Source organism: Dermacentor albipictus, chromosome 1 (genome assembly GCF_038994185.2).
Source record: "Dermacentor albipictus isolate Rhodes 1998 colony chromosome 1, USDA_Dalb.pri_finalv2, whole genome shotgun sequence".
Lineage (NCBI taxonomy): Eukaryota > Metazoa > Arthropoda > Arachnida > Ixodida > Ixodidae > Dermacentor > Dermacentor albipictus.
In genome coordinates this window covers 136286503-136313336 of record NC_091821.1, presented here as the reverse complement: position 1 = coordinate 136313336, position 26834 = coordinate 136286503, and the positions used below count along the sequence as shown (strand labels likewise).

General features: G+C 43.3%; 1 protein-coding gene across 2 annotated transcripts in view; it reads left to right on the top strand.

Moving 5' to 3' along the window:
* The window catches only part of c11.1 (maestro heat like repeat family protein c11.1), a 193255-nt gene that overhangs the window by 161525 nt on the left and 4896 nt on the right, over positions 1-26834 (top strand). For both annotated transcript variants that reach the window (XM_065444129.2, XM_065444128.2), the window contains 4 exons: positions 14692-14880; positions 18409-18564; positions 18934-19068; positions 22706-22808. In XM_065444129.2, coding sequence (XP_065300201.1) covers positions 14692-14880; positions 18409-18564; positions 18934-19068; positions 22706-22808 — 583 coding nt within the window. The remainder of the gene's footprint in view (positions 1-14691; positions 14881-18408; positions 18565-18933; positions 19069-22705; positions 22809-26834) is intronic.

Genomic DNA, 26834 nt, shown 5'->3' with positions numbered 1-26834 from the left:
CAAGGGGGAAAAAACATGCAGTATTTATTCACTTTGTGTGACAAAAGTGTTATTTTCGTTTGATGCCACCACAGCCTAGCAGTGACGACAGTGGCCTCAAACTTACTGAAGCTGCGAGCCAGCTTTTCAGCCAGCCCCCTTTTCTTGGCAAACACTCACATGGCAGATTCCTCATTGGCGTTGCATGTTCTCCATGCATGCGGGCGGTAGCGCTGCAGAAGTCGCAGGGCGCCTTCTTCATTGCGCAGTGCTGTTCTCGTTACGACAGTTGCATTCATGAGGCTAACATAATGCGCAGCTTCTGCCACTGTCGGGCCTGAATCAGCCGTGCTGTTGCTTTCCGTGTCGTCCTCATCACTGTCGCTAGTCGAAACTTCGGCAACGATGGCAAAAAGTCGAACCTTGTAGCCGACATCTCTTCTCAGTCGCAGCAGTGCTGCCGAGCAACTTCTTTGCATTCCAAATGCCACACACCGTAGTCAACTGTAGATCCCTGTCGCGTGCCAGCGCCGACTTCTTCGTGTCACGTTCGATAGCACGAACGATGTCTAATTTTTCTTCTATGCTCAGCACTTGCCGCATTTTTTTATCCGAGCTTTGGCATGAAGTGAGTCTGCACGACACCACAAGGCTCTTTGGCACGCCGCCAAAATGATGTTGATTTTGATGTGGCTTCACGCACAAACGCACAGGGTGCTTGGAGGCCGTTCTGATCTCTGAAGCTTGTTCTGCCGGGCCGCCTGATGGAGACGACGCACCGTAGCGTTTGCGCGACAAAAAGTGGACGCACTACGTGTTAACCGATACATATGCAATTAGCCCCGAGAACGAACTACAGGGGCGCTGCGAGCGCCGCTTGCGTGACATCAGGGCAAGGACTCGCCCCTGTCGTCTGCTACAGTTCGGGCGTTGTCCGGGCGCTTCCTGCGGTGTTTTCATTTGTTCGCTCTTGTTCTCTCTGCTTGTTATTTATAGTGGTCGTCTCAAATATATTTTTACGACGTCTTCCTTTGCGAACATTTATTCAAAGAGCTAATTTCTTAGACGATAATGCAGCTCTCAAAGGCAACGCTACAGTGCCAGCCGAAGGAACACAGACCAGCCCATTGCGGGTTTTTCATGCACGGATGGACAATCACAAAAACATAGCATATAGGAATCCAGTTATGATACCATACCTGCCGCGGTGCAACAAGTATGTCACAAATGCTGGCTATATATGACTTCTACAACATTTACGTTGATTTTAATCCGCTAGAATAGGTTTGCTCACGACGAGTAGTTCATGGTATAATATCGAATTTTTGCATTTCTTCACAGAAACGCTCGGCAGTAACACGGGTACTTAACTAATACTGGAGTTTAGATTCTACAAGCACCACTTGCTTCTTTAACTGCTTGTCAACATAAGACGGTTCTTCACGTGTTTACTTTAAGCGGCAGAAATTCGAAGTAAAGTTAATGAAAGCTTACAGCTATTTACAGAATACAAATATGAATGTACCATTATATATTCCCTTTTCCGTGCTACTTGTTCAACTCCCTTGAGGAATATACATGACGAATCTGTTTGGCGAACTGACACAGGCTGCTCGGCCCAATTTCTTTAGTGAAGTATGCCTGTTGGACCGCATGGCTGCAGCCAGAAAGAAGTCGAAGCGTCAATTACAAGTAGTATGGGACATATTGAAGATATCGGAATTCCCCCCCCCTCCCCCCCGGTGGAGGGTCAGAAATCAATGAAAGTATATGCAAGGCTTGTGGTGCTTTCTTTATGAATGTTTGCGATTGGATTGGAGCAAACTTTATTTAACCTGCAGTTAGGCAAGGTTCTCTTTTATGTACCGACGAAGCGAATAGTTATCTGTTCGTATAATTAAAGAACACGGGATCGAGACATGGTGAGACAGAAGGTGCTTGAATTTTCCTTTTCTAGGCAATCTAAAAGCTGCGCTGTAGTAGCTCAGGAATACTTTAGCCATTCCAGTTGCCGCTGTAAAAAAACGTTTTTTGGTTTCAATTCGAAGTTGTAGTGAACTGATGGGTTTCGCGAACATAGCGTGCCTCGCCATACGGACAGTCGATTGCTACCGTTACGTGATCAGGTGTGTGCCATATTGTCGATAAAGGCTACTGAGGGCCACTATGAAACATTTCACCACCTTCAATTGATTGGCTCTTGTTCTTAACAACGAAACTTTTCTCTCAGGTGATTTCTACTATGATGTTTGTGAATTAACTATGTAAATACTCTACATGACGCGCCGTCGTGTTAGCAGCCATGAGCAATTTGTTTTTTGGAGGCCTGTTTCAGAGGAGGATGAAAATAGCAGCAAACTTTTTCATGAGAAATGCGCGCCTATTTTTTGCTCATTAATAAATGGCCATACTTGAATAGAACAACACACAAGAGTAATAAGAATCATGACGACAGCTTCGCTGGGCAGTGTCTTTCTAACATAGGATAACATGCTGATGCCAATTACCAAGATTTTTCTTCCATGTAAAATGCAATGTCTCTCATAGCTAAATACTAAGGAAATGTTAAGTGTTTAGCGAGGCATCATACACAACTTCGCGTGTTGAATTTGCAGGCATTCTTTTTATGCAAAATTTACCGATAGACACGGCGCATGTATGCAAATGCAAAACCACTAGACCCCTTTAACACTTCATAGATTGCAATATCCAAACCGCAAAGTTTCTCAACTCACGCGCTCTTGAAGAAGAAACTGTGGTTAAGGCATGGCAGCTGAAAGAATCCGGCGTATCCTTCAATACGCATGGCTCGAGCCACCCATACCCCAAACATAAACGAAGGGAACGAGCGCGCGCGGCAGCCGAGTGAGCCGGAGCGAGCGGCGTCCTGGCCGTGACGTCACTCGCGAGAGGGCGCCGCTCCTAATTCTCTCCGCTAATAAGCTGGTACGGTTCATGCGGATACAAAACACATTATGTTCAGTGGCCGCTGAGTCGGGGATTTGACTTTACTACTTTTAAAACTAAACTACCGTTTAAGCGGGTATGGTTTAACGAGGTTTTACTGTACAGTAAAACCTCGTTAATTCGAAGTCATCGGGACCGCAAAAAATCTTTGAAATAAGTGGGTTTTCGAATTAACCGAACACACGAAAAAATGCAACCCAGGCAAAAATTTTGCTGCAGGAACACGCTACCTTTACTCAACAATCTTTGGATTGTTGAGTAAAAGTGTTGAGTTGATTGCGGTAAAGTAATCAGAGATGCTGGTTTGCCGTGTCGTGTAGTTCAAGGCTCCAAGGGTCATGTTTTCTAGTTGGCCAACTACGTGCAGCATTTGAGAATTTCCACCGTGGCACTCAACACAACTGCGGATAACGTTCAGTGATCCAATAACTTCCCCGAAAGTGGGTGCTCGGGAGGGCTCGTTAACGTCGTCGTCGTCACTGTCATCGCACATGGTCGCATCAGCGGTAGCTTCACTCTCCAAGTCTGAGTAGCACGTTTGTTGATCATTTTCAAAGTTGAAATACTTGGCGGAGCCGACTGCACCGGATTCGCAATCCTCTGCGCTGAGTGCATTGATGCAATCGCAACACTCTGCTCCTTCTTCATCAAGTCCGCATGAATAGTCAGCATCAGCACCGACGGTGCTTTCCTTCAAGAAGCCAGCGTGTTCAAAACACCGCATGATCAAAGTGGTTTCCACTTGCTTCCATGCCTACACAATAAGACATATGGCCCCAAGGAGGTCGATGGAGTACTCCTTGCCGCTGTCGTAGCAAAGAAGCATGCGCTTGAGCAGGTGGTGCCGGTAAATCTTCCTCGTGGGGGGAATGACACCTTGGTCCATTGGCTTTGCGATTGACGTGGTGTTCGGAGGAAGAAATACCATCCTGATAGCTTTCAGGTGTGGGATGTCACCATGCGCCGGGCAATTATCAGCAACGAAGAGTACATTCCTGCCTGTGGCCGCGAACTTGCGATCAGGCTGCGAAACGTAATCTTCAAATATTGCACCTATGACCCAGGCTTTCTTGTTGTGCCGGTAGATAAGCTCATCCCTTTGCGGCAGCCGTGCATTTTTAAAGCAGCAAGGCTTCCCACTCTTTCCAACTACGACTAGCGGCAGCTTGTGTTTACCGCACATGTTCGTGCCGAACAGAACGGTAATTCTTTTTTTGCCCTGCTTTCGACCCTTGACCGCGGTGTCCTTCGCTGCAAACATTTTTGTGGGCAGCATCTTGTAAAAAAAGGCTGTCTCGTCAAGGTTGTACACATCGTCTGCATCGTACTCACTAAGCAGCGGACCCAATTTGTGTTTCTTCCAGTCGTTGATGACGCTCTTGTTTGCGCTGCCGCTCTCTCCACAGGCAGCTGCGAAGGTCAAATTATTGCGCTCTTTAAGACGGCTGACCCATTCGTTGCTACACTTGAACTCTTCATGCCCAAGTTGTAGAGCCAAGTCGTTGGCCTTCTCCTACAGTAGCGTTCCATTGACGGGAAGGTAGGCTGCGTTTGCTTTCTGCAGCCAGCAAAGTAAAGCTGATTCCACATGTTGGTACGTGGGAGCCTGTACTCGCGACCGCTTCAAAGAATATGTCTTGCTGTAGGCCTCCAGTACTTTCGACTTGTTTTCAATATTGTGGACAATGTTGAGGGCACTCTGTGCCTTTCAGCCAACTCAGTCTTGGAACACGTGTTCTTACCCGCTTGTTGGATCAAGCAGAACTTCTGCTGCAGCATTAAAGTCTTCAGAAAAGTCTTCATGTCTCCAGGTTCAGAAAAAAAAAAAAGAAGGAACACCACACTAGCTGCAACACCCCTAATTACTGCGCACAAAAAAACGGCGCAGACCGGCGTTGCGCGCACACACGACGCCGCAGGCGCGGAGACAGAGTGGGTGAACGGCAGCCAGTGGCAGTGGCACAGAATACGCGCTGATGCTGTGACCGCTGTAACTGTGAGGAGCGTGTGGAGTGGGGGACGAGAGCATGTGACAAAAAGCGGTATGCCCGCTGCGTTGCAGTGAAGCACATCTCCTCCTCTGCAGGCGCGCCTTTCAGCGGTGCGCAAGGCATACCGTGGACTGATTTTCGTGCTAGCAGTACTACGGGTCAGGCGCTTCGTCTATAAATAATCATGATTGCTATGTGGCGGTGTCTTGTGGCTTCGAATGGCCGTCGTTTCGTTGGGTTTGCGGTGAAATGTGGATCGGGAATTGCCACATAGCACCCCAAATCTTTTAGTTAACCGGGTTGGCCTAGGCTGCCAGTTAAAATTATCCGGTCAAATCTACATTGGAAAATATGGGATCACAGAAAACCTTCGAATTATCCGGGATATCGAATTAACCTAGTTCGAATTAATGAGGTTTTACTGTAGTTATGACAAATACTAATGCATTGACAGAGAATGTAGACGGTGACCAAAAGATAAGTACTAATAGTTGTTGGTACTCTAAAATGCCCAAGCTTCATTAAAGGTTAAAGGAGATGCTGGTTGAATAATCACTTTTTTTTATATTCATTGAGGTTTCTCTTGCAAGATTAAGTTCTGAAATCTCATACTATATTAGGATCCTTTGTTTTCAGGCTTTAGGTTTTTTTTAATATTCTCCGGGGTAAAAATAGGCCATCATTTTTAAAGAGACAAACTGAAGAGAAATCGAGATATCGTGATCTGGCAGCTCAATGTTAGGATTTTCCTGAAGATTTACCAACGATTAACATGCACAATGGTGTCTTTTTCGACCCAAACATACTTAAACCAGTGAGATCACTCACAGGAGCCTGTAATGACAAAGAGAGCTGCTCGCAAGTGATGTGACGAACTCATTTGAGCAAATGTCCTCTCAGTGGCACAGCTACCCCTTGCAGTGTACAGCAACGTCAGTGCTAGGCTCATTTCCTGGTGCACTACTGCTGTTTACAGGCATGTGACATGCAAGAAATGCAATGTGATGGACCATTGTCATGTTCATTTAAACGTGATTGCCAAAAAAAGTAAGAAGGTTTTGCTTCGGTCGCTCGAGGCCGGTAGGCACTGAATATGTTATATATGCTGGTTTTCACTTGAGCGTTTAGTGAAAAGAAAGCATATGCAATTAAACCTCTCTACAACAAATTTCAGTACAACAAAGCATTTAACCTTTTATAACTTCTTGGCCATAGAACACCATGTATTTAGAACCTCAGTATAATGAAGTGTGTTATATCTTCGGCCCATTTTATGTAAATCCATCGCAACTGTACTTCTTTACATAAAAGGTCAAATTTAAATATAATGAAATTTCAATATAAAGAAGCAAATCACCGGTTTTTACTTACTTTGTTTGTATTGAGCTTTAATTCTATAATATTTATATATAAACAATATTAATAATATTATAGTTTATATCAACCACTTGCTCAAACAATATGGGCAGTGTTCATTAGTTTTGTGGCACCTGCATTTTTAATATCCTTTATGGAAAACAACTTCGAGGAGAAATCCGGTTTAACCAAATTTTGATGAATTTTGCTGCCAGTGCAAAAATCGGGAATTATTGGGTTTTACCTGAAATTGAAGGGCTCTGACAATATGTAAAAGAATTAAGGCAAAGTTTAGACCAGAAAGCAATAGAAAATGCATCTCATCAAAGGGGTAGTGGCAGGAACACCACAGCTTAGTGAGCGCAAGTGTTTTCATATGTCCAGTCACAAAAATGGATGTAGTTAGCAGTTCAACACTGTTGTGAAATGTAGACTAAGCCACATTCTGAAAGGCAGAGAAGCTTTATGCCTGATCTGGAAGTAGCTTAAGTACATTTGACTTCTGTTAGGGACCCTGGAACGATTTTGACAATTTTGTTCAAATGTTCCAAGTTGTTAGAGTAGGTCCTTCTGATGATTAATTGACGCATCTAAGTGCTCCGCATAAAGCATATAATTTATTATAAAGTACATCGCTTCCGATTGCAGCACACTGCTCGGCAGAATTTTCAGCCGCCCCTACCCATATGACTTTAATCACCCAATTGACGTCAGTAGGGCAAGCTATCCGATTGGCTGCCCAGGGCGCATCATCGATAATTTTTCCAGCTTTATGGTGAACAAATGATGTTCGTAATAGTTGGAGTGTTAGTTTGTTTCTATGAAAAGAAAGTAACAGAATAATGTCTCACTACACTTAAAAGCACTTCTGGCACACAGCAAGCATCGTCTGCTTGTGTTACAATGTGCTCCATTTTGACGAGAGCTCTGCGGTCACAGTTGGTCTCAGTCTTTTCGCGAGGACTATGATTCAACTTTGTTACGTTGTGGACTGCAAACGTAGCGACTGGCAATATGTCAAGCTGCGACATCATGTCCCTTTGTAAGGCAGCAGATGAGCTGACTGGCTGCAGCGCATCAGACTGCTGCTATCTGATCGGTGCCAGGATTTGCGCGTTTTCGGCCGTCACTTTACACCGGAAGGATACTACCGCAATAGCTTTTCGCGAGTCCGGTATTAGGGTAAATGGAAGCGCAAGGGGACAGGGCCCGGCCATATGACTGTATCGTTTCACGGGATGAGCAGGAGCGCAAATGTGAACGGTCTGCACGGTGCAGCCACCTGGTGGCACAGAGCTCAACCACACACAGTAGCAGTAACGAAATGTATTCTTCTTTGCTGCTGGTGTAAATTTTTCGCAGGAGTGTAATCGTTAACACATTGCTTTTGTAAATGTTTAAAATGTTTAAAATGTTTTACACTTGGTTAGAGCAATATTAGCACTTTGTTTGGCTGGTTAAGCTCTGCACCAACAGGTGGCTGGACCGTGCAGGCCAATCAAGCCGCTCACGTATGTATACACTTAAGTTCCTTCATCAGCTTCAGTTTATGCCTCCAGCCATCCGTCAAAACGCCTAGATCGCCTGTGGTTACGGAGTACCAGACACGTTCGGCGCTGCGACAGAATGTTCGCAACGCATGCTGCTTCGATAGCTCTCGCTTGGGGTTGAATGCCAAGCAGCTGGCGGAGAGTTTGGAGAGGCTTTGCGCACTTGCTCCTAGAGAACCGGAAGTCGACGACACAATGTGCCATCATGACGCAGAGCCAGTGCAGGCGGAGCTTAGCCCCGATCACTCAGCGAACGAATTGAGGAGAAAATGCATGACTATAGAGGAGGGTAACTTGTAATCGTCTGTAGCTCTCTTAACATGAGACGTTTCACACATATCCTACAAAATTTGTCCGAACCGTTTCAGGGGCCCTTTAAGTCCATCCTGAAATCGTCCAAATTATCTGGCAGGTTGAATTAAACAAGAAGCAGAAAAAACTCCGAAGCAGATAGCTGATTCACTTGGTAGTATTTGCCTGTTTCTAACACACCTCCGCACCCACTTTTTAAGCCTTTAAAGTAGAAAACTAATGTAGAAATGACATTAGAGCTTCTAAACAGTGTGGAAATCTAACGTGCACCTGATTTTATAGCAAGAAAAGTCTATTGTAAGGTTTCACCTCAGACCTCATGCATGCAGCAGCAAAATATTTTGTTTGCCTGCGGGTGTCTAAATGGCTGGCAGGTTTTTGGAGGATGAGGAGGAGGTGTTAGCTCAAAAAGTAAGGGCAAAGGTCGACTCACGAGCCCTGCAACAACTTCACATATGTGTGGACATGCACAGTTTTCTGTTTCTGCTAGGGATGGAAACTGGAAGGCTAAAGGGATAGTGAAGTGATAGTTTGAGCAGCAGGGAGTGCAGGAAAAGGTGTATTCACTTACTGTAGCCAGTTGCCACTATTGAATCCAGCAGTTAATTCCCTTCAAAGGGAACATTGCATACGTACACAAGCCATCTACATCTGCCTGTTCTCTCTCTCCTTCCATCTCTTTGTAATCTACATCCTCAACTTCACATTGTTCAGGCACTGCATTATTATGAAGTTCCTCACCTTGGAAGGAAGGACTCATTTGTTCATGAGATACAGGCAATACCTTCTCAGCTGAAATGCACATGTTGCTGTTTATGTTCTTGAGGGAGGGGCAAGGATGTTCTTGTTAAGTGAAGTCGGAATAATCCCTCTCCTAATCCATTTTCAAAGTCTCCTGTATTGCAGCATGCACAGGTGTTTATGCTGCGAGTTGTTTTCTTCCCCTTGCTTATCTTGGCATGGTCTTGGAGACCAGCACTTACACCATGCTTTTTATGAGAGAGGTCTCTCCTAAATTTTTAGGTTGTTACTGAATATCATATAGTAGAAGTCCTTTGTGGTTTTTCTTGGTCTACTAAACACCCACTAGGAATAGCTCATGATGTGAGCTAGGAACTTCACCATCCTCTAGTGGTTTGTTATTGGTTAAGACTCTGCTGTCTTCTAGTCATCCCAGTAAATTACTATGCCCATTTTATTATTATTATTATTCCAAATGAAATCCAAATGTACTGGGCTTAGTGAATGGCAACATGGTATTAGCCAAAAATTTTCAGCTTCTGATTATAATTGCTAGCCACATGAACAGCTCTGGGCAAATGCAGGCTCGCAGTAGCCAGATGTTGGGGTTTTTTTTGTATGTTATCTTTACCTTAATTTATTCATGTGCTCATTTATTTTCTCTGCTTTTGGCATTTTAACCTGGAAGCATGGATTAGGGGAACTGCAGACAGTAGGGGTAAGTTGTTTCGCAGTGCCCATGGCTTGGCAACCATGTTTCCACCTATAGCACGCTTGCCACCCTGTGCATTCCAGCAATATTTTGCTTTCTGTTCTGACAGCAGCTGCAAGCATCAAATGTATTACACAAGTTTTTTATCATTTACTGCTATTCAGCAATGTTTTTGTTTTTATACACTTAGAATACATATTTGGGACAAAAATATATCATATATATATTTTTGTCCCAATATACAACTGGGACAAAAAAATTTTACTCCCTCATGGTACCTGCTCAGCTTCCACTCAGTTTCTGCTGTCTTATGTAGTTCTACCTTTTTGAATCAATATCCAGTGCACTTTGTTGCTGTGGGCTGTCAGTGTCCTAGCAGGCAACCTTATATCCTAATTAATTGCATTGTGTATATGCTCAAAAAGAGTTCCAGGTGCATCATCTGTCACTGGCAATACCAATAGTGACCTTGGCCTTTCTTTTGCTATTTGTAATGTTCATACTAAGTGGCCTCCATGCTGACAATTTCAAGTTGTTTGGAGTGTTTTTACTAGAGCATCAATGAAGCCTGAGCCCACTTTTTTGTTTTGAACTATAAAAATATAGAAGTACAGGCAGTTGGCAGGTTTGTTTGCTTTCATTTTGTTTTCACAGCATGTACACTGTGTATGCATGATGGTGTATACAAACTGCAACAGCACTTATATTTTTTGGAGCAGTGCTAGTGTAACATGTGTATTTTTGTTGCCAGTGATTTTGTAGTTTTTGTGCACTATTGATAATATCATATGTGAAATTTTCCAAAATGATATTTGTTTCATGTGTTCCTTGTAGCTTCATTAACTTTTGTGATAATTTACACAGCATTTTTTTGTATGTAATTGCATTTCTGTGAAGTCTGAGAAGGCTTCAAGTGCACATCAGTGGCACAGGAAGATACAGTGATGTTGCATAACGTATTGTCTACTAGATTAACATTTCATGTTACATCTATGCATTCTTGACTATGTTGTAATGTGTCCACATGGGGAATACATTGACGCTGCCATAGTGGCATGTTCTGTACACTAATGAGGACATGTTTAAAAGTTGTGTTGACGCTTTTCTGGTTTGCCTATTCTCTGCTGTCGGAGGATGTGTTTGTTTAGTATATATGTGCATGAAAAATGTCTGCTGCCATAGACTTCCTTTAAGACGAACATGAAGGGACGAAAAGTGATGTGCAACCAATTTTAGGGACCCCTCCCCTTTCTGTGGCACATTAAAAGTCTAGACCTACAGAAATTACTTCGAACACTGAAAAATTCAATTTAGTATTTTTTTAGTGCACTTTCCAGACTCCTTGATCTTATTTGTAGAGATGTGGGACAATGACTGCTAAAAGCAATGGCTCCAGTGCATTGCAAAAGCTAATAGAAAAAAAGTGCAATTTTGGCCGTAAAGAAATTAAATTTTGTTAAACTAATTTGAATACAACCTTAGCACCTGTTTCAGGGTGTCTACCAACCGGGAAAACCGGGAATTCTCAGGGATTTTGAATAGTCTGGAAATACTCAGGTAATTTGTGCTTCTATCAGGGAAAATTAGCTATAATTTTATTGAAAGGGAACGAAAGTCGCGCTAATGCTGGCTTCGAGCAACAAAGAGGGGTGGTAACGAATAGTCTTTGACGCCATGTCGTTGGCTGGAGGAGTTGCTAGTGTACTGTCAATGACAGATTTTCCGGGCGCCCAATTTTTCGGACATGCCCTATAATTCGGACGGCTTCGCGGCACCACCACCCCATAGAGTCAATGTATAGAAACGTTTGAAATTTCGGATGCAAGAACCCTTTGCCGTCCGATTTTCCAGACTTCTTGCTGTGATCGCAAGTCCAAAATGGCATTAATCAAAGCCACCACCACCGCCATTTTGATTATCTTGCCGCCTCGGACCGGCGCTCTCGCACACAGATCTGCTGGCAGCCGTAGCCAACACCGTGGCAACACTAGGCCTAGCTGCTTCGACATTCGCTATTAGCCTTCTTGCCATTCAGTGGTATGGTTTTCATTGAAATAATTCGCCGTTGTCAGCAATGGCACTGACTCCGCCTTTGTAATCCTCAGGATTGGCTTCGAAGCTCTGCAAGCACGACACGTTGCATAATTTTGGTTCCCAAAAGTCAGCTTTGCCTCAATACAGAAATGTTACGCGGTGAAGCATACGCGAACGTATTGCGGTGAAGCATAACAAACGTGGGAAGGGACGATTGTCACTGGACACAGTATGTATTTCTTAATTATACACGCATGAACACGCGGTCTCCTGTCACATTGCGAGCACCAATATGCTTAATAAGTGTACTGGCAGTCCTTCAGAGCTTTTTTCAGATGTGCCTGTGGCAATTTTAGCCCCTTGGGGGCAGTAAAAGGCATGGATACATTTTTTTTGATTTCCCGATTTTTCGGACATTTTCGCGGTTCCTAGGGAGTACAAAAAATCGGACATTGACTGTCCAAGAGGATGCTTCATATGGTTCGTGAGGTGAAAGCGCAGTGGAAGGAGGGCGAGAATAGAAAGAACCATTGCATTGAGGGATGAATGAAGAAGAGGAGGAGGAGAATGACGTTCCATGAGAGTTCACAGAGTAAGCGAGTGACTAGCGATAATACGTCTTTGCTACAAGCTATTGCAAAGTACAGAACATCTACATTGCAAGGCTAGTGCGCAGCAAGAACAAATCTGTCGCAACTAAGCACACCTGCAAGCAGCAGTTAGGCAGGAAAGAAACAATCAGATAGTGACCACACTGAGGAACTTTTCTTAGTTGGAAATGGGACAAGCCACTGCTTCAAAGTTTTTGCCAAATAAATAACGAAGAGCAAAACACCCTGATCCTGATTAATTCATAAGCAGAAAGTTTGAACAGCTTGGAATACATTTCTAGCACTGCTTAGTAACGTATACGCTGCTCCTGCCGTTTGGATAAGGCGTTAATGAGCTCCAAAGGCACTTACATGCTCTTTGGAGCTGTGGCCAAAGCTTCATGTTGTTCACCCAGTCATCGTCTACATTATCCACTGAAATAGAGGTTTGCTTAGCCACACCGGGGTGTCTTGCATATTCGTTTTAAACACGGAATCAATGGAAGCAGCTGAGGCAAGCAATGGATGCATCACCATGTGATCAAACATTTCGGTGCCCACAGGATCGCTGCAAAAGGGTCTATATAATGCCATCATATTAAAGAATGCATCGAAGTATTGAGGGCTATAACAGCTGTGTCATTTGTGAAGCTGGTTCTTGTGTCTCTTGTGCAGTGTCCTCACCTGCAGAGGCACCCATAGAGGGCTTCCTCAATTATTGTTTCTATAGGTCAGCCCCACAGCTTCCATGTCATTGCCAATGCTGGCATTGCTATTTATATGTGCAGAAACACAATTTGCTTTTTGTGTAGCCACCTCCTCGAAGTCTGCCAATCTGAACCTCTCACTCAGCAGAGTAGCAGCTGTCAGTGGCAGCTGCCCAAGTTCCGCCAACTCTCAGGTTTATGTAAAAAAACAACCAAATGATGTGACATTGTTCCTTAGTTTCAGAATTTTGACTTAATTGGCTTCATCTTATCCACCTTGAGGTACCAATTGATTCTGTCTTTTAAATATTTACTTTCACTGCATTTCTTGCCTCTTGAGAATCATAAAAAGTCTATTGCTGTAGAAAGGATTCAGAATTTTCAGTTCTTCAAAGGGTTTCCTCTAGTTTACAGAATGTGGACTCCATGCGAGAACATTCTACAGGAACATCGGAGATGAAAACATCGATGATTTCATGTCTAGTATACATGAAAAGCACTCATCCAGTGACTTGGAAAATGTGCATGAAAAACAATGAAAAAAGGGAACCCGCTAGATGACGGTATACTGGCATTGAGAACAAACACTCTGGCATCTGCCCTCAAACTCATTTTGTTAAAGCGCTTTACGTAAAACATGTTAATCACACTTGCGGCACAGTTCCAATTAGAAGTGTTTCAATATATTGGCAACATGTCTTAAGTATCAATATTTTGCCACACAGAGCCTGAGGAGTTAACAGGAGTCTACTGTATTCCCGCAGAAATTTTTGAAAAGGGCTTAGTAAGGGAATATAAAGAGCACAGTGTTTACTTTTCCTATTCCTCAACATGTTTCCCGTCAGCTCGGATGGTGTTGGTAGTAATGCCCTGCCTATTGCTCCTTTCTTTCTTTTTCTTACTTTCATGGAGAACTTCTGGTAGCTTTTCAAGGTTGGCATATGACAAAGCGGCCGGAGCGGTGACAGGATGGATAGAATGTGTGGACAGCCACTCAATGGCTTCCCAATATGAGTGTTTAAAGGATGTCATGCAGTTGTGCAACATGATAGGTGGAATGTAATAAAAGGGCTTTGAAAGCAGCAGGAGAGAGACAGTGAGCTTTTATGCAAGATTGTTAGCTCCATACTGCTTGCAGTGGAATAATATTTGGCTAGCATGTTCATGACAGCATTTTCTACAGATCATGAACGTTTTCTTATTGTGTTCAAGAAGTGTTGCAATGCCCCTTTAACTTCTCTCTATGAGCAAATTGGTAAACTTTTTTGCTTTGTGCCTGTGGAAAACTAAGCAGAGACCTCCAAGCAATCAGAATATCAGAAAATTCAGATCAAAATGTTTGTCTTAAAGGGAGTCTACTGAAAGTCTGTTTGCTTAAAGCTTTTGAGCAGCGATCAGCATATGCGATCATGGTGTGTCATTATTTGAAATTATGTTGTGGAAGCTTGTAGTTTACTTTCTGCCTGGGATATTTTGTGCATGCATGCCTTTAAGCACCTGCAAAGCAAATGTTCTGGCTTCTTTGCCAAGCATGGCAAAAATTAAACTCTGGATGCACAAAATATACTTCATTGTCACCATGTTGACATGTTTTGTGAAGCCTAGTTGAAAAAAAAAAAGCACCTTGCTTTATGTTGGCATAGAACTGATTTTGTAGTAAGCAACTGGTATTCTGACATAATCTTAAGAATATAAGGCTTGTTGCAGCATCTCAGAATTGCACCTTATATGCAAGTTTCGGGTGTTGTGCAGGTTCATCGTTACTCTAGCACTGTCTTATCCGCCATGATCAGTGGTCTTGATGACAAGGATGATACAGAGCAGAAGATCATGCTGGAAGCAATCAACGGACTTGCGACACTTCTGTGCCATCCAGATCAACAGGATGCTGGAAGCTTCATTACAACTGTGGCTCTCCGGCTGCGCCCTATGTTTGAAAAGGTGGCTTAGAGTTTTGTGTTTTCTATTTACCCTGTAAGCTGCCAGTGTTTACCAAGTTTGTTGCTTAAATGTCATGTTGCAATTGACCCTTTTCCACTCATTGCCTTCCACATAAGCCATCTGCAAGTGCACACTGCCATGCAGAAAGCTTTGGAAAGATGCACTACATCACATGGCCTCTGACATGCTGAGCCAAGCCTCACTGGGCCTCTTGCAAGGCTCTTGCAAGGCAGAGTGGGTAACGCACAACTGCCATGCTAGGCTGACTGGGTAGCACTTCACCATGCTAAGTCATGGGAGCAAAGGTCCCACTTTCAACTTATAGTGGACTTGTGGAGCATCTTTGGTATCTGCTGTGGCAAGGAAGTAACCGCCATGGTTGCTCAGTGGCTATGGTGTTGGGCTGCTGAGCACGAGGTCGCGGGATCAAATACCAGCCACGGCAGCCGCATTTCGATGGGGGGTGAAATGCAAAAACACCCGTGTACTTAGATTTAGGTGCACGTTAAAGAACCCCAGGTGGTCAAAATTTCCGGAGCCCTCCACTACGGTGTGCCTCATAATGAGAAAGTGGTTTTGGCACGTAACACCCCATAATTTAAATTTTAAAATTTGTGGCAAGGAAGGGAGCACTGAGCAGTTTTGAGCTCAGCAACATGTCGCCAGGGTGGTGATCGTGGAGAGGCCATTCAGGGCATGTTTCTGTGACTTGAGCTTACATGTAACATGGGTCTGAAGCCTCGGTAGTAAGGAACACGGTTTGCATGGGACAGGCAGCTCTAGTACACTGCAGTGCCTGCCATGGTCTTGCTAGGGTGGCAGTTTCCAGATATAGAGCTTAGCAAATGGTTGGCAACGCATGTAAGCAGGGAATGACATGCAACAAGGCACCTCGATCCTCACACATGCATTAAAGCTTCATACTAAGATTACTAGAAAAATATAGGGTGCTATAGGTGGTGCCCAAACCCATGCCACAAAGGGACGCGCCCTCTGGATTTAGAATGTGGATCTTAAAGGCTATGGTTTTGCTCATTGAATGTGGTGGAAGCAATTTCGGGAGCCAGAAATGTGTCATAGATGTCAGGGTTTGGACACCACCTATTGTTTGCATGCACTGCCGGTATGTGACTATCCATCCAGCATAATGAGAAATGCATGAATTTGCCTAAACTTCTTCTAGCTTCAGACAACCTTGCGGATTCTTATATGAAGTATTTTAAGTTCGTTTTGTTATTGAAAAATTTTTGTAGAGCTAACATTGTTTTCAGAAGTCTACTAACAAAAATAATCGTTTTGAGGGTAAAAAATAATTATGCATGGCAAAACATCATCTAGGTTAGTGGCATGTATGCTCAAGTGTTTTGATTTATTTATGCACTTAAACTTACACACTGAAATGAATTAAATATGACGGCAAAATGTTTACCAGCTTTAAACAAACAGTTAGAGTTTAGCATGTTACACATTTGAATCAAAAAGATCATTGAACAATGCTGCAGCATACTTAGTCAACAAATTCATGACAAATCATAGAAAAGATTGTTTTTTGCGAACCATGATTTTCATGGGGACCGAACTATTGCTGCACCAAATTTCTCTGTAGTAATTTTAGCATGAAACTCCATGGTATGTAAGAACTCACTTGCCAGGTACCAAAGGAAGAGCTATCCAAACCAGATGAAGTGTACATACGATTCACACCCCTCTGGTATTGAGAGACTCCGGGCAACTATAGGCAGTGCCAACTCAGATTCCAACCTCCACACCCTTCCTTATCTTGAGAGAACGGGGTGGCTGTAAGGCAAATCGAGTACAACACTTTCCCCATTCTCCACCCCGCATCCTATTTCCTGTGCTGCCCAAGCTTTGGGGGCTCTCCTACATTATTTCACATATCACTGGAGTGCTGCAGCATTATGTAGCTTGCTCCTGGACAAAACCTGCAGCGACCTCATCCCAATCCTGAGCAGCTGGGAGGCTATGCTACGAAATGTAAACCCATAAGTTTAGCAGGCACTAATCTGGCGGACTTGCGACATCACCACGGCCATTCGAGCTTGGGAATTGTAGAATGGAGCCATGACCACAAAAGAGTTTTCTTTCTCTCCCTCTGTGGTATACGACACAGACTAGAAATTTTGTGCAAGGCAGGACTGATACAGAAGTCCATGGTTCCTGCACCTAACTTGTTTTCCTATCGGTCACAAACCCATATCCTCAGTCCAGTGTACCACATTTACCTGTGCACGATATAGTTCTCACACTTGCTTCTAATAGCTGTCACACTTGCTAAATTCTGTGACTCATTTCTTAAATGGTCAACAAGCGGATGGTACACTTAAAATAAATAAGAACAAAGGAAGAAATACAAAGCAATATAAGAGTTGTCACATTACGTAGCATGGCTGCACGAGAGCACATATGTACAGCCAGTTTACACCATAGACGCAGGACTGGAATGGGCAAATGTATTGCATTTAACTGCTTCACGAAAGCTTCGCTTAACATAGATTCCAAAACGTGTTTTGGATCTGCATAATTTTAATTTTGTACGTATTTTGTATAATACAGATTATTTTAAGTGCACACATCATTGTCCTTTTCCTTCTGGAGCTCTAGGGAGTAAGTGCCAACCAGTTTAGCGTCTGATTTTGCTTCAACCACTAAAACAAGTTATAACAAATTCTGCTGGACAATTCCTGAGCTGCCGTGATGGCGTAGTGGCTTTGAAAGCATTGCACTGCTAAGCCCGAGGGCGAAGGATCAAATCTTGGCCATAGCAGCCCTATTTCGATGGGGGCAAAAGGCAGAAACGTTTCTGTACTGTGCATTGGGTGCATGAAACCCCAGGCAGTCAGAATTATTCCAGAGTCACCTACTACGACATTCCTCATAATCATATTTTGGTTTGGGAACCCTAGAATTTTTTAATTCCTGAAGTGAGCAATATATTCAATTATACTTATAAAGCATAACAGCTAACACAGGCGTTTGTTTCTTAAACATTTATTTGCAACAAATAGGAAAATTTCTTCACCAAAATTTGTTAATACAAAAATTATCTTAAGATGATAAACGCTTTTAATTGAAAAAAAAGACAGTATTTAAGTGCTATATTTGGCTGTACTTATTTTTTTTTCATTGGTGCTGAGGCTTTGGTGCATCGGTCATGTAAGGGTAGTGTTCTGGAATTTCACATCATTACAGCTCCTCCATTCAATAACTTCATCCAGAAGTTTTAATGTGCACTCTTTGCTTGCAGCAGTCAGTGTAGACTGCAGTAAGTCTGAATTGTTTTAAGCTTGATCATTTTAAGTGCTAGAACATATTTTCTTGGGGTCTGAATGGCTTTTTGTGCAGTCAGGAATGTGTGTATTTAGTACAGTAATGATTGTTTTGGATATGTTCTTGGGAGTCCAAAGGGCTTTTTGTGCATTCAAGGATGTGTCTATTTAGTACAGTAATGATTATTTTGGATATTAAAATGCAGATGGACACATTTTTTTTGTTACATGAATGTCTCAGGAAAAAGGTGAAGTGCGTGCAGCAGCGTTCAAGCTGTTCGGAGACCTGGCCCGCTTTGCAGAGGGAGAATTCCGAGATGCATTTGTGGAACAGGCCATCAGCAACGTGATCACGCTGCTTGTGCACTTGAACGAAGGTGACAAGCAGGTTGTAAAGGTCAGTGCTTATTACCAACCATTCTACCATTTGACACCACATAAATTTTAAGCTTGTTAGAACTGCACAGCTGAAGCCATTGCGGTGCAGCACTAGCACATTAAAATGGGTGGGATGCAATAGCAAAAACCTGATAACACTTAGGTTTGGAGGTGTTTGTTCTGCATAATCAAAGAAAATACAGTGCAATATGACTACAGCACTGCAGTGTGTGTTCGTTAGTTCTTGCTGCTTTTATTGCCATTTAATCACTGCAGTCCCCCAGCATATTGAACTCTAGGCACTGCTTATTTTTCTTAGATATAAAATTATTGCATACATAACGGAAAACCAGAGCAAGAAAGTTAACATTGGTGTCTCTTCTTGCAGGCATGCAAGGCAACTTTGAAGAAGCTGGGGCCACTGCTAGGTTCTGAGGAAGTGAACAACATGTTTCAGAGGCATTTGCCTGATGGCTCCCACCTACACTACTCAGAGTTCATTAGTGACCTCACAAAAGTCATGGTACGTTTTGGTTACTTTTCTCTTACTGATGTAACTTTTTATGTTATGCATACACAGATAGAACTAAAAGGACTTTGCAGTGCTGTTCATAATTTCCTCCATTTTAGTCCTTTTTCATCTTTTTTCATCTTGTGTGTGTGTGTTCCAGATGTGTATGTAATGTCAGGATGTGCACAAGCATATAATCACTGAATATTAGAGCTCCCGTTACAAAGTTTTGTGAAAGAGACAGCAGAACACGTACACAGGCAGATAAATAAGGAGTAAGATGCAGCATGCCTGGACATAGCTAGCCGAGCGCGGCCAGTGTGTTTTGTGTGAAGCACTGAGTCTGATTGAGCACATCTACAGTAGCGAAAAAAAAAAACACAAAAAAAGATAGACTGAAGGAAATAAGTACAGAAACGGTTATACTAGTGAGAGGTATGGCCATGGCATTGGTGGGGAATTATTTAACCCATGCCGAAATATATGAGGCAACGTGTTCATGCAGCAGTGCTAATTTTGTTGCATTCAATGCCTGAAACTGCAGTAGACGCCAAATTCAGTAATAAAGTAACAAAGACAGCAACAGCAAAGAAATTCTTTGTAGTGCATAAAGAATAAAAATAAATGCCAAATTACAAGCAGAAATAAATGCCAAATTATAGGCAAAGATAGGAGTGTGCCCTTCAGAATTATTTTGCATTCGCTCTACAAAAGGTGTGTTAAGGAATAGTACAGAGTGGCAACAAAAAGCGGAAAAGGGAGTGGGGGAAGGAGGAGAGGGTGACACACCACGCAGCTACCCTGGGTGCTGGAAAACTTAGTGATGCCTCTGGTCAGAAGGCTTTTTCATAATGAACTTTTCCGTTTTGGGCTGTTACAGCCTGTTTTTATTTGGTTCAGTTCAAAAGTTTGTTACTTTAACTTAATCTGGGTGTTCTGATTGATTCTGTTGATAGTGTACAGTTACATGCTTGCTTTAGTGGGATATAACAGGTTGTTCTTGATCTGGGTTGCTTGATCTTGTTTGGTGATCATCATAACGGTCATTAAAACATTTTAGAATGTAAGTGAGAAGGCAGGTAAACAGTTCGTGCATTGAAAACTTGAGCCCCAGCATGGGCTAATTCTTCCTTAACCTCTTGTAGCCAGAATTTTATCACTCGAAGAAAAACATTTGATTTTCAGTTAGAAGTACTTGTATGCAAAGTTAGAGCATCCAAAATTGAGGTCACACCATTTCTTATCCTGGTGTAAGATTTGTAGACTTGTTAAAGAAAACTGAAACGGACATCTAGTATAAAACAGTGCCTTTATATTTGCATGTTTTCAAACTAAACAAACTCGGATTTCTCAGGTGAACCGTCTTGTATCTTAAGGCAATCTGTGATGCATTCGGTGTTGCAGAGATGGCACCTACAATTTATGCACCTGAATGGATGCAACCGCGTGAGTTTCGAGGGAGCGTTCACCTTCGTTGGAAACATCACATGCAAAATGTTGTTTTTCGAGCTGGAGATGGTGGCACGCTGGCGAGTTTTTTATGGGTGGTTACACATGTCATATCACGACTTTTCTTGCTTAAGCATCACATTTTAATTTATCAGCTCAGATTTAGTATATAGAAGAGGTTAAAACCATATGAGTGAATGAGTGTGAAGTTGCTCTAACACTTTGAGGATCTTGACGACCTCAGCTCACCACAAGCGATGGTCACCTTTTCGTTTACGACAAGCCCACTTCAGCATAGGTATGATACCACCTTTTGAATGGCTTGTTGTGTGCAGAGGAAATGGTGATTTTAGAGTGCAGCTCTTAGGCGCTTGTTCCTGTGGTGAGCGTAGGCATCATCCCTCGGTGTCCTTGTAACCGAGCGAACAAGCACAGCAAAAGTAGGAAAGAGCTAATGCGCAGTGCGGATGAAAGATGGCAATAGCGAAGAGAGTGCGAGGGGGAAAGTGGAGGAGGGGAGTGCAGCAGAACCATGAGGCGGTAAGCAGTGGAGGAGAATATGGCAAAAGGCGAGAGAAGAAAAGAGTAATGCCACGGGCATGACGGGCTTTGTGGCAACAATGGCTACAAGATGGTGCCAGAGTAGCACGCACTGTCTGTACGGAAAGAAAGCGCTAAATGAGTGGAGGTCTGTCTGCGGCGGCTGCTGTGAATCACATCCACGCATCACGATTAGTGAGGCAGTCGCATCACACTTCACTCTGTTTGCAATGTGCCGCATGAGACATCATTCACACCAGCCAATACATCGCGAAATGAAAACACGTATACAACTGCGCTGAAATTCAGCATTGGGGAGAATCGTAATTGTCGGTGAACTTTTCTTTCATAATATATAGATGGTGCTAGACACTCTGTCATGACTTTATTGAATTAGATATTCTGCACCATTTTAGTTATATTAATGTGTTCTAACACGTATTTTTAGCATATTGTAAAAAAAAATTTGCCTATATAGTACAGTTGATAAATAAAAAAAAATAGCTCTTAAGATGTTAAGAGGTGATTGTTTTCACATTGAAGAAATAAGCACACAACCACTGCTTCACAATTCTGTGCATGCATTCACTCTTAAGAATGTCATCGATGTCATTTGCTGCATCAGAAGAGGTTTATTTGCAGAGGATGACCTTACAGTATGTTACAATAGCTCATCAACTACTTACTAAACAGCTCTATGACAAAGGTATAAATTTTTATTGAAGAATTTTGGTCTTACTCAGTTTACATATAATTCAAAGAGCTGTTATGAAAAGACATTTCTGACTTCTCGCTTTTTATTTTTTTTCATTAAATGAAGGTCTGGTTGCTTTAAGCGTAGAAAAAATACTGGAAAGCAACATAGTATCTTAAATGACACTCGTTCATACAGTCCAGTTTTTATTTTGGTGCCCAGGAGGTAGTATAGGATGACGTCATGATGTATTGACTTGCTTCATTCTGTGATTGGTGCAGCTGCCTCATGCAAGTGTAGCCAGATGAAACAAGCAATGTAATCCTACCTAGCCTTAATGCTGCATGACCTTGGCAGATTTTGCTCAGTGTCATGACATTATGATGATGTTGGTGATGCCAGGTCTAGCATTTCGATACCGGACGTTTACCCACTTTCATACTTGCTAAGTGTCTTCTTTTTAAGTCTTAGAAGTGTGTGGTCGTGCTTGACCTACTTCGAAAATATGTGTCGGCACTTCTTTTTAAACTCTGCAATGCCCAAGCACAGTTCCACATCAAGGAAAGTTACAACTACTTGTTCTTTATTTCTGACCTTAAAAAGTACATGTTGGCAAAAAAAAACAATGAAATGTTTTTTTTTTTACTTGTAACTTAGTACAGTAATATTTAGTAATTGGTTTACTGAACTATCCACAGTTGAAAAGTTTATCCAGCATATAAAAAACTGTACTAGAAGCTAAGTGTTAAGGTTTTTGTACCCAAATTAAAATTTTGAGGTATCAAGACAGCATAGCATATATGTGATACATTGGTCATTACAGGGTTAAGTAGTGATAGTGCAATGCAGACCATGCAATCTGCTAGGTCCATGATAGTATTGCTCACTGTGCTCACTGTGTGTAACATTGTTTGTGATTCAGAATGCACTTCCACTTGCTTCATTATTTCTTTTTTTATGTTGTAGGTTATTGATCTTGAACAACACATGTCCACATTTGTGACCTTATGCCTTGGTCACATGAAGAGCCTTAACCCAACAATTCAGTGCAATGCTGTGTTGCTCTTAGGTCAGTATATTTACTCTCAAGATTTCGTCCTTAAGTTTTTCTTTGGACCAAAGTATCTCTGGGATGTTTGCTTACCTTACTGGTGGCAGCAGTTAAAAGCTTGAAACTTGGTCTGCTGTGTCCGTTCATCTGTCTGTTCATTCATCCATCCATCTATTCTTTCTTTACATTAGACAAATGATAGTGGCTGTAGTCATCATTGTCGAATTGTTGTCACTAGGCCTCTTAGTCATACTCAGCTTCCCCCTCACCCTAGGGGGGAAAAATCTTAACCTATTATCGCCGCTGTATTGCTTGCTCTACAGACAATCCGAGCCACAGCAAAGGGACTTATAATATATTTATATGTACAGTCGACTCCGGTTAATACGAAGTTCACGGGGACCACAAAAAACTTCGAATTAAACGAACTTCCAATTAAGCACAAAACACAAAAAACAGCACTTTATTTGTGGTGAAATCGAGTATTTTCTCTAAGAAAAATAGTCGGCCATCTTGCTTTGCTTCTTCTTGCCAAATCGCGCTGCTGAAAGCAAGTTCTGCAGGCTGTAGATGTGGCGGAACGCTTCTTCCGCATTACCTTCAGCGGCAAAGAAGCGCTCCGCGAGAGCAAGGCCCGCAGCTACATCGGCAGCCTTAGGTTGCAGCTCGCCTTCAACGTCATCGTCGCTTTCCTCGGTCGCTTCCTGGGGCCAAATAATCTCTACAATTTCGCTATCCGTCAGCGCACCGCACGTTTCGACCACCTTGTCTACGGCGACGTAATCTTCAAAATTGACGTCCCCGAGAGCATCACCAAAATCAGTGCTGTCAAGCTCGCTTGTTGACGCTTCCTCCGCTGAAATTTCAGAGGCATCCCCGAAGAAGCTGCCACAAAACCGCAAGCCCTGAAGCAGTGTGCGATTGTTTCTTGCTTCACACGATCCCATGCTCGCGCCAACATGTGGATGGCACTAAGCAGGCTCACCTCGTACTTTGTGGAGCTATCCATATACAAAATCATGCGCTCGAGGAGGTGCCGCCTGTACAGGACTTTAACATTCTTGATGATGCCTTGGTCCATTGGCTGCAAAACAGCCGTTGTGCTTGCAGGCAAAAATGCGAGGCGTATTGCACTCAAGGCTGGCACATTCACGTGAGCACTGCAGTGATCGACAAGGAACAACACCTTGCGGTTCGAAGCAGCAAACTTGCGGTCCAATTTGCTTATGCAGCTCTTGAAGATTTCGGCCGTCATCCACGCTTTTTTGTTTGCCTCATAGTCCACAGGCAGCGTCTTCACGCCTTTAAAACATCTCGGCTTCGCAGCTTTCCCGATCACAAGTAACCGACATCGTTCCGTGCCAGTCATGTTTGCCGCGATCAGCACCGACACTCTCTCCTTGCTGGGTTTGCCCCCAGCACAGTCGTCGTCCTTGAATGTCAGGGTCTTCTCTGGTAGAAGCCGATAGAAGAGTGCAGTCTCATCTGCATTGAAGATGTCTTCCGGTCTGTATTCGGCGAGATATTTACGCAGCTTTCCGTCCTTCCACGTGGCCCTTGTTTCCTGGTTAACGGACGCCTTTTCACCACACATGCTCTTGAAAACCAGGTCATGGCGATCTTTAAAGCGCGTCAGCCATCCATCTGACGAAACGAAGTCATCGATCCCCAACATTGCTGCAAGCGTTCGGGCTTTCATCGCAACAATGTCTCCGCTGAGAGGAAGTTTGTTGCTCCTGGCCTCCCTAATCCAAACCAGCAGAGCCTTCTCCAACTTTGGGTAAGCGCCGGTGCGCATTCGCTTCCGAGAAGTCTTGAACTTGTCGTTCTCAAATGCATCCATTATTGTGCACTTGTTCTTGATGTAGTTTGAGAGCGTGTTCGGCTTGATCCCGTACTTCCGCTCTATGTCTTGTTTGACGGCACCTCCCTTCTCAACTTCCTTCAAAACCTCGACTTTCGTTGCCAGGTCAAGCTTGCGATAAGAGCCACGGTTTGCCATGGCTATAAACTGCGCGACTAGGTACAGTCAATTCCGAATCACCCGTGGAACAACCTAGGCTACGAGCTTCCCGCACAAAGGCGCTCGACCAACACACGCCTCGACATACGCTGCGCACGCTGCAAGACTAATCTCGCACAATCTCACCACTGCCAGTATGCAGCGCTGCGTGCACCTATGGCACCTGCGTGGCCTCTGCGATCAGCTCCGGTCACGTGCGGCAGCCGCGCGTGGCCTCTGGTGGGAGCCGCTTCGCCTCCCGCCGGAGTTGATCGCGGAGGCCACGGCAGCCGTAGCAATGAATAATCGCGCCGCTCCAAGAAGGATGGCGTTGCGGGCGGCTGCGGTGGCGATGACACCAACGCGGAGCATGGAACTGTTGCAACACTTGAAAAATGGCACATTCTACCAAAGAATGACGGTCACCTCGAGGATCCCGGCTGAAAATTAACTTCCAGTTAAACAATATTACTGGATGAGGACTTCGAATTATCGAGCGATTTCTTCTATAGGATTACATGCAAAACTGACGGGACCAGCACTTCACTTCTAATAAACCGAAAATTCCAATTAAGCGGCTTCGAATTATCGGGAGTCGACTGTATAATATTGATTGCCTTGAAGCTACCTCTAAAACACACAGACCTGCTAATAGAAGAGTACATGTTAATCCATGGTTTTATTATTTCAACGCATTAGGTGTTACGTATAAACATCGGCAAAAAGCCTTGAGCACTGAAAGCACTTTACCCACCATCACCACTGTGATCCAAATCCATGTCCCTGCAGCAGTGTGTTTCAGAGCAGGATGCACTAACCTTTATACTATCACATAATGCTTGTGCTTGAGGGTTGAAATTGAGTGTGAGGGTGGACTAAACATTCTTGCTAGCTGAGGGTGAGTGAGGGTGGGAGGGAAATCATATACCGAGGACGAAGGAGGGCATGGAAATCTTACAGGGTGAGGATGACAGTGAAAAAAAGAATAAAGCTTGTGTGGTGAGGCGCTAATAAAAAAAAATTGGGGTATTTGCTTATGTCTGATTCTGATTATAACCCCAACCAAGGATGTTCGTATGTTTAGAACAATGCCTTTTAACATACAGCGATGCATGCAGGCATCGTCGTAACACCCATCACGAATTGTGTATTGTCCGCTGAAACTGTGCCCCGGTCCCATTCAGGCACGTATCGCGGTTACAGATTGTCCATCTCTCTATGATGAAATGTGCAATATGCATCGAAAGATGCACAATCCGGTCCTGGCATGCGATGTGCTGTACTGAGGGGCCAGATAGGCAGGCAGCGTTTGCATTTGTATAGTGAGGTCATGTGAACATGCATTTCTGATGGGGATTGACCCATTGGACCTATACTCCCTAGAAAAGCATTTGCTGTTAAACTCTTTTGTGCAATCTCCCCTGTTGCCTATCGGTGCGCTAAGTTGTGTCCTCGCTGTTCAGGCTTGTGTCCATACACATTGAGAAGATGGCTTTTCTGCAAAGCTTAGTCTTCCGGTGGCAGAATTTACCTTGTGTGCTAAATTCCACCATGATGGAGCGTGTAGTATAGCAGAAAATCGGCCTGCATTGGCAGATTAGGTAAGAACAGATGCAAAGAATCCTGTCTGCTTCTGTACGGCCAATAGTATGTTTGTTTTGAGTATTTGCACCACATACATTATGACAAAAATTATAAATACCTGGATTTCGAATTGGATACGAATATTAAAAACATATTTGACCGGTATTCCAAAATTTCTAGTATAACACATCCCTACTTGATAGTGAATAACAACTGTTCTTAACCCGTACTTGTAAGCCGTGGACGAATATCTGAATATATTGAATATCAGGTTCTGTGCAGCTTGCATAAAAAAAATATTCAATTTTTATTCTAAATTATATTCAGTTCTTGAGGACTGCTTCTTTAAAGCTAGGTGCAATAGTAGAAAAACCTGGCATGTTCTACTTGAAACTTTTGTCTGCTTGCAAAAATATGACTTCCCTTTCTAAAAAAGCCATGAAAACAGTTTGCTTACC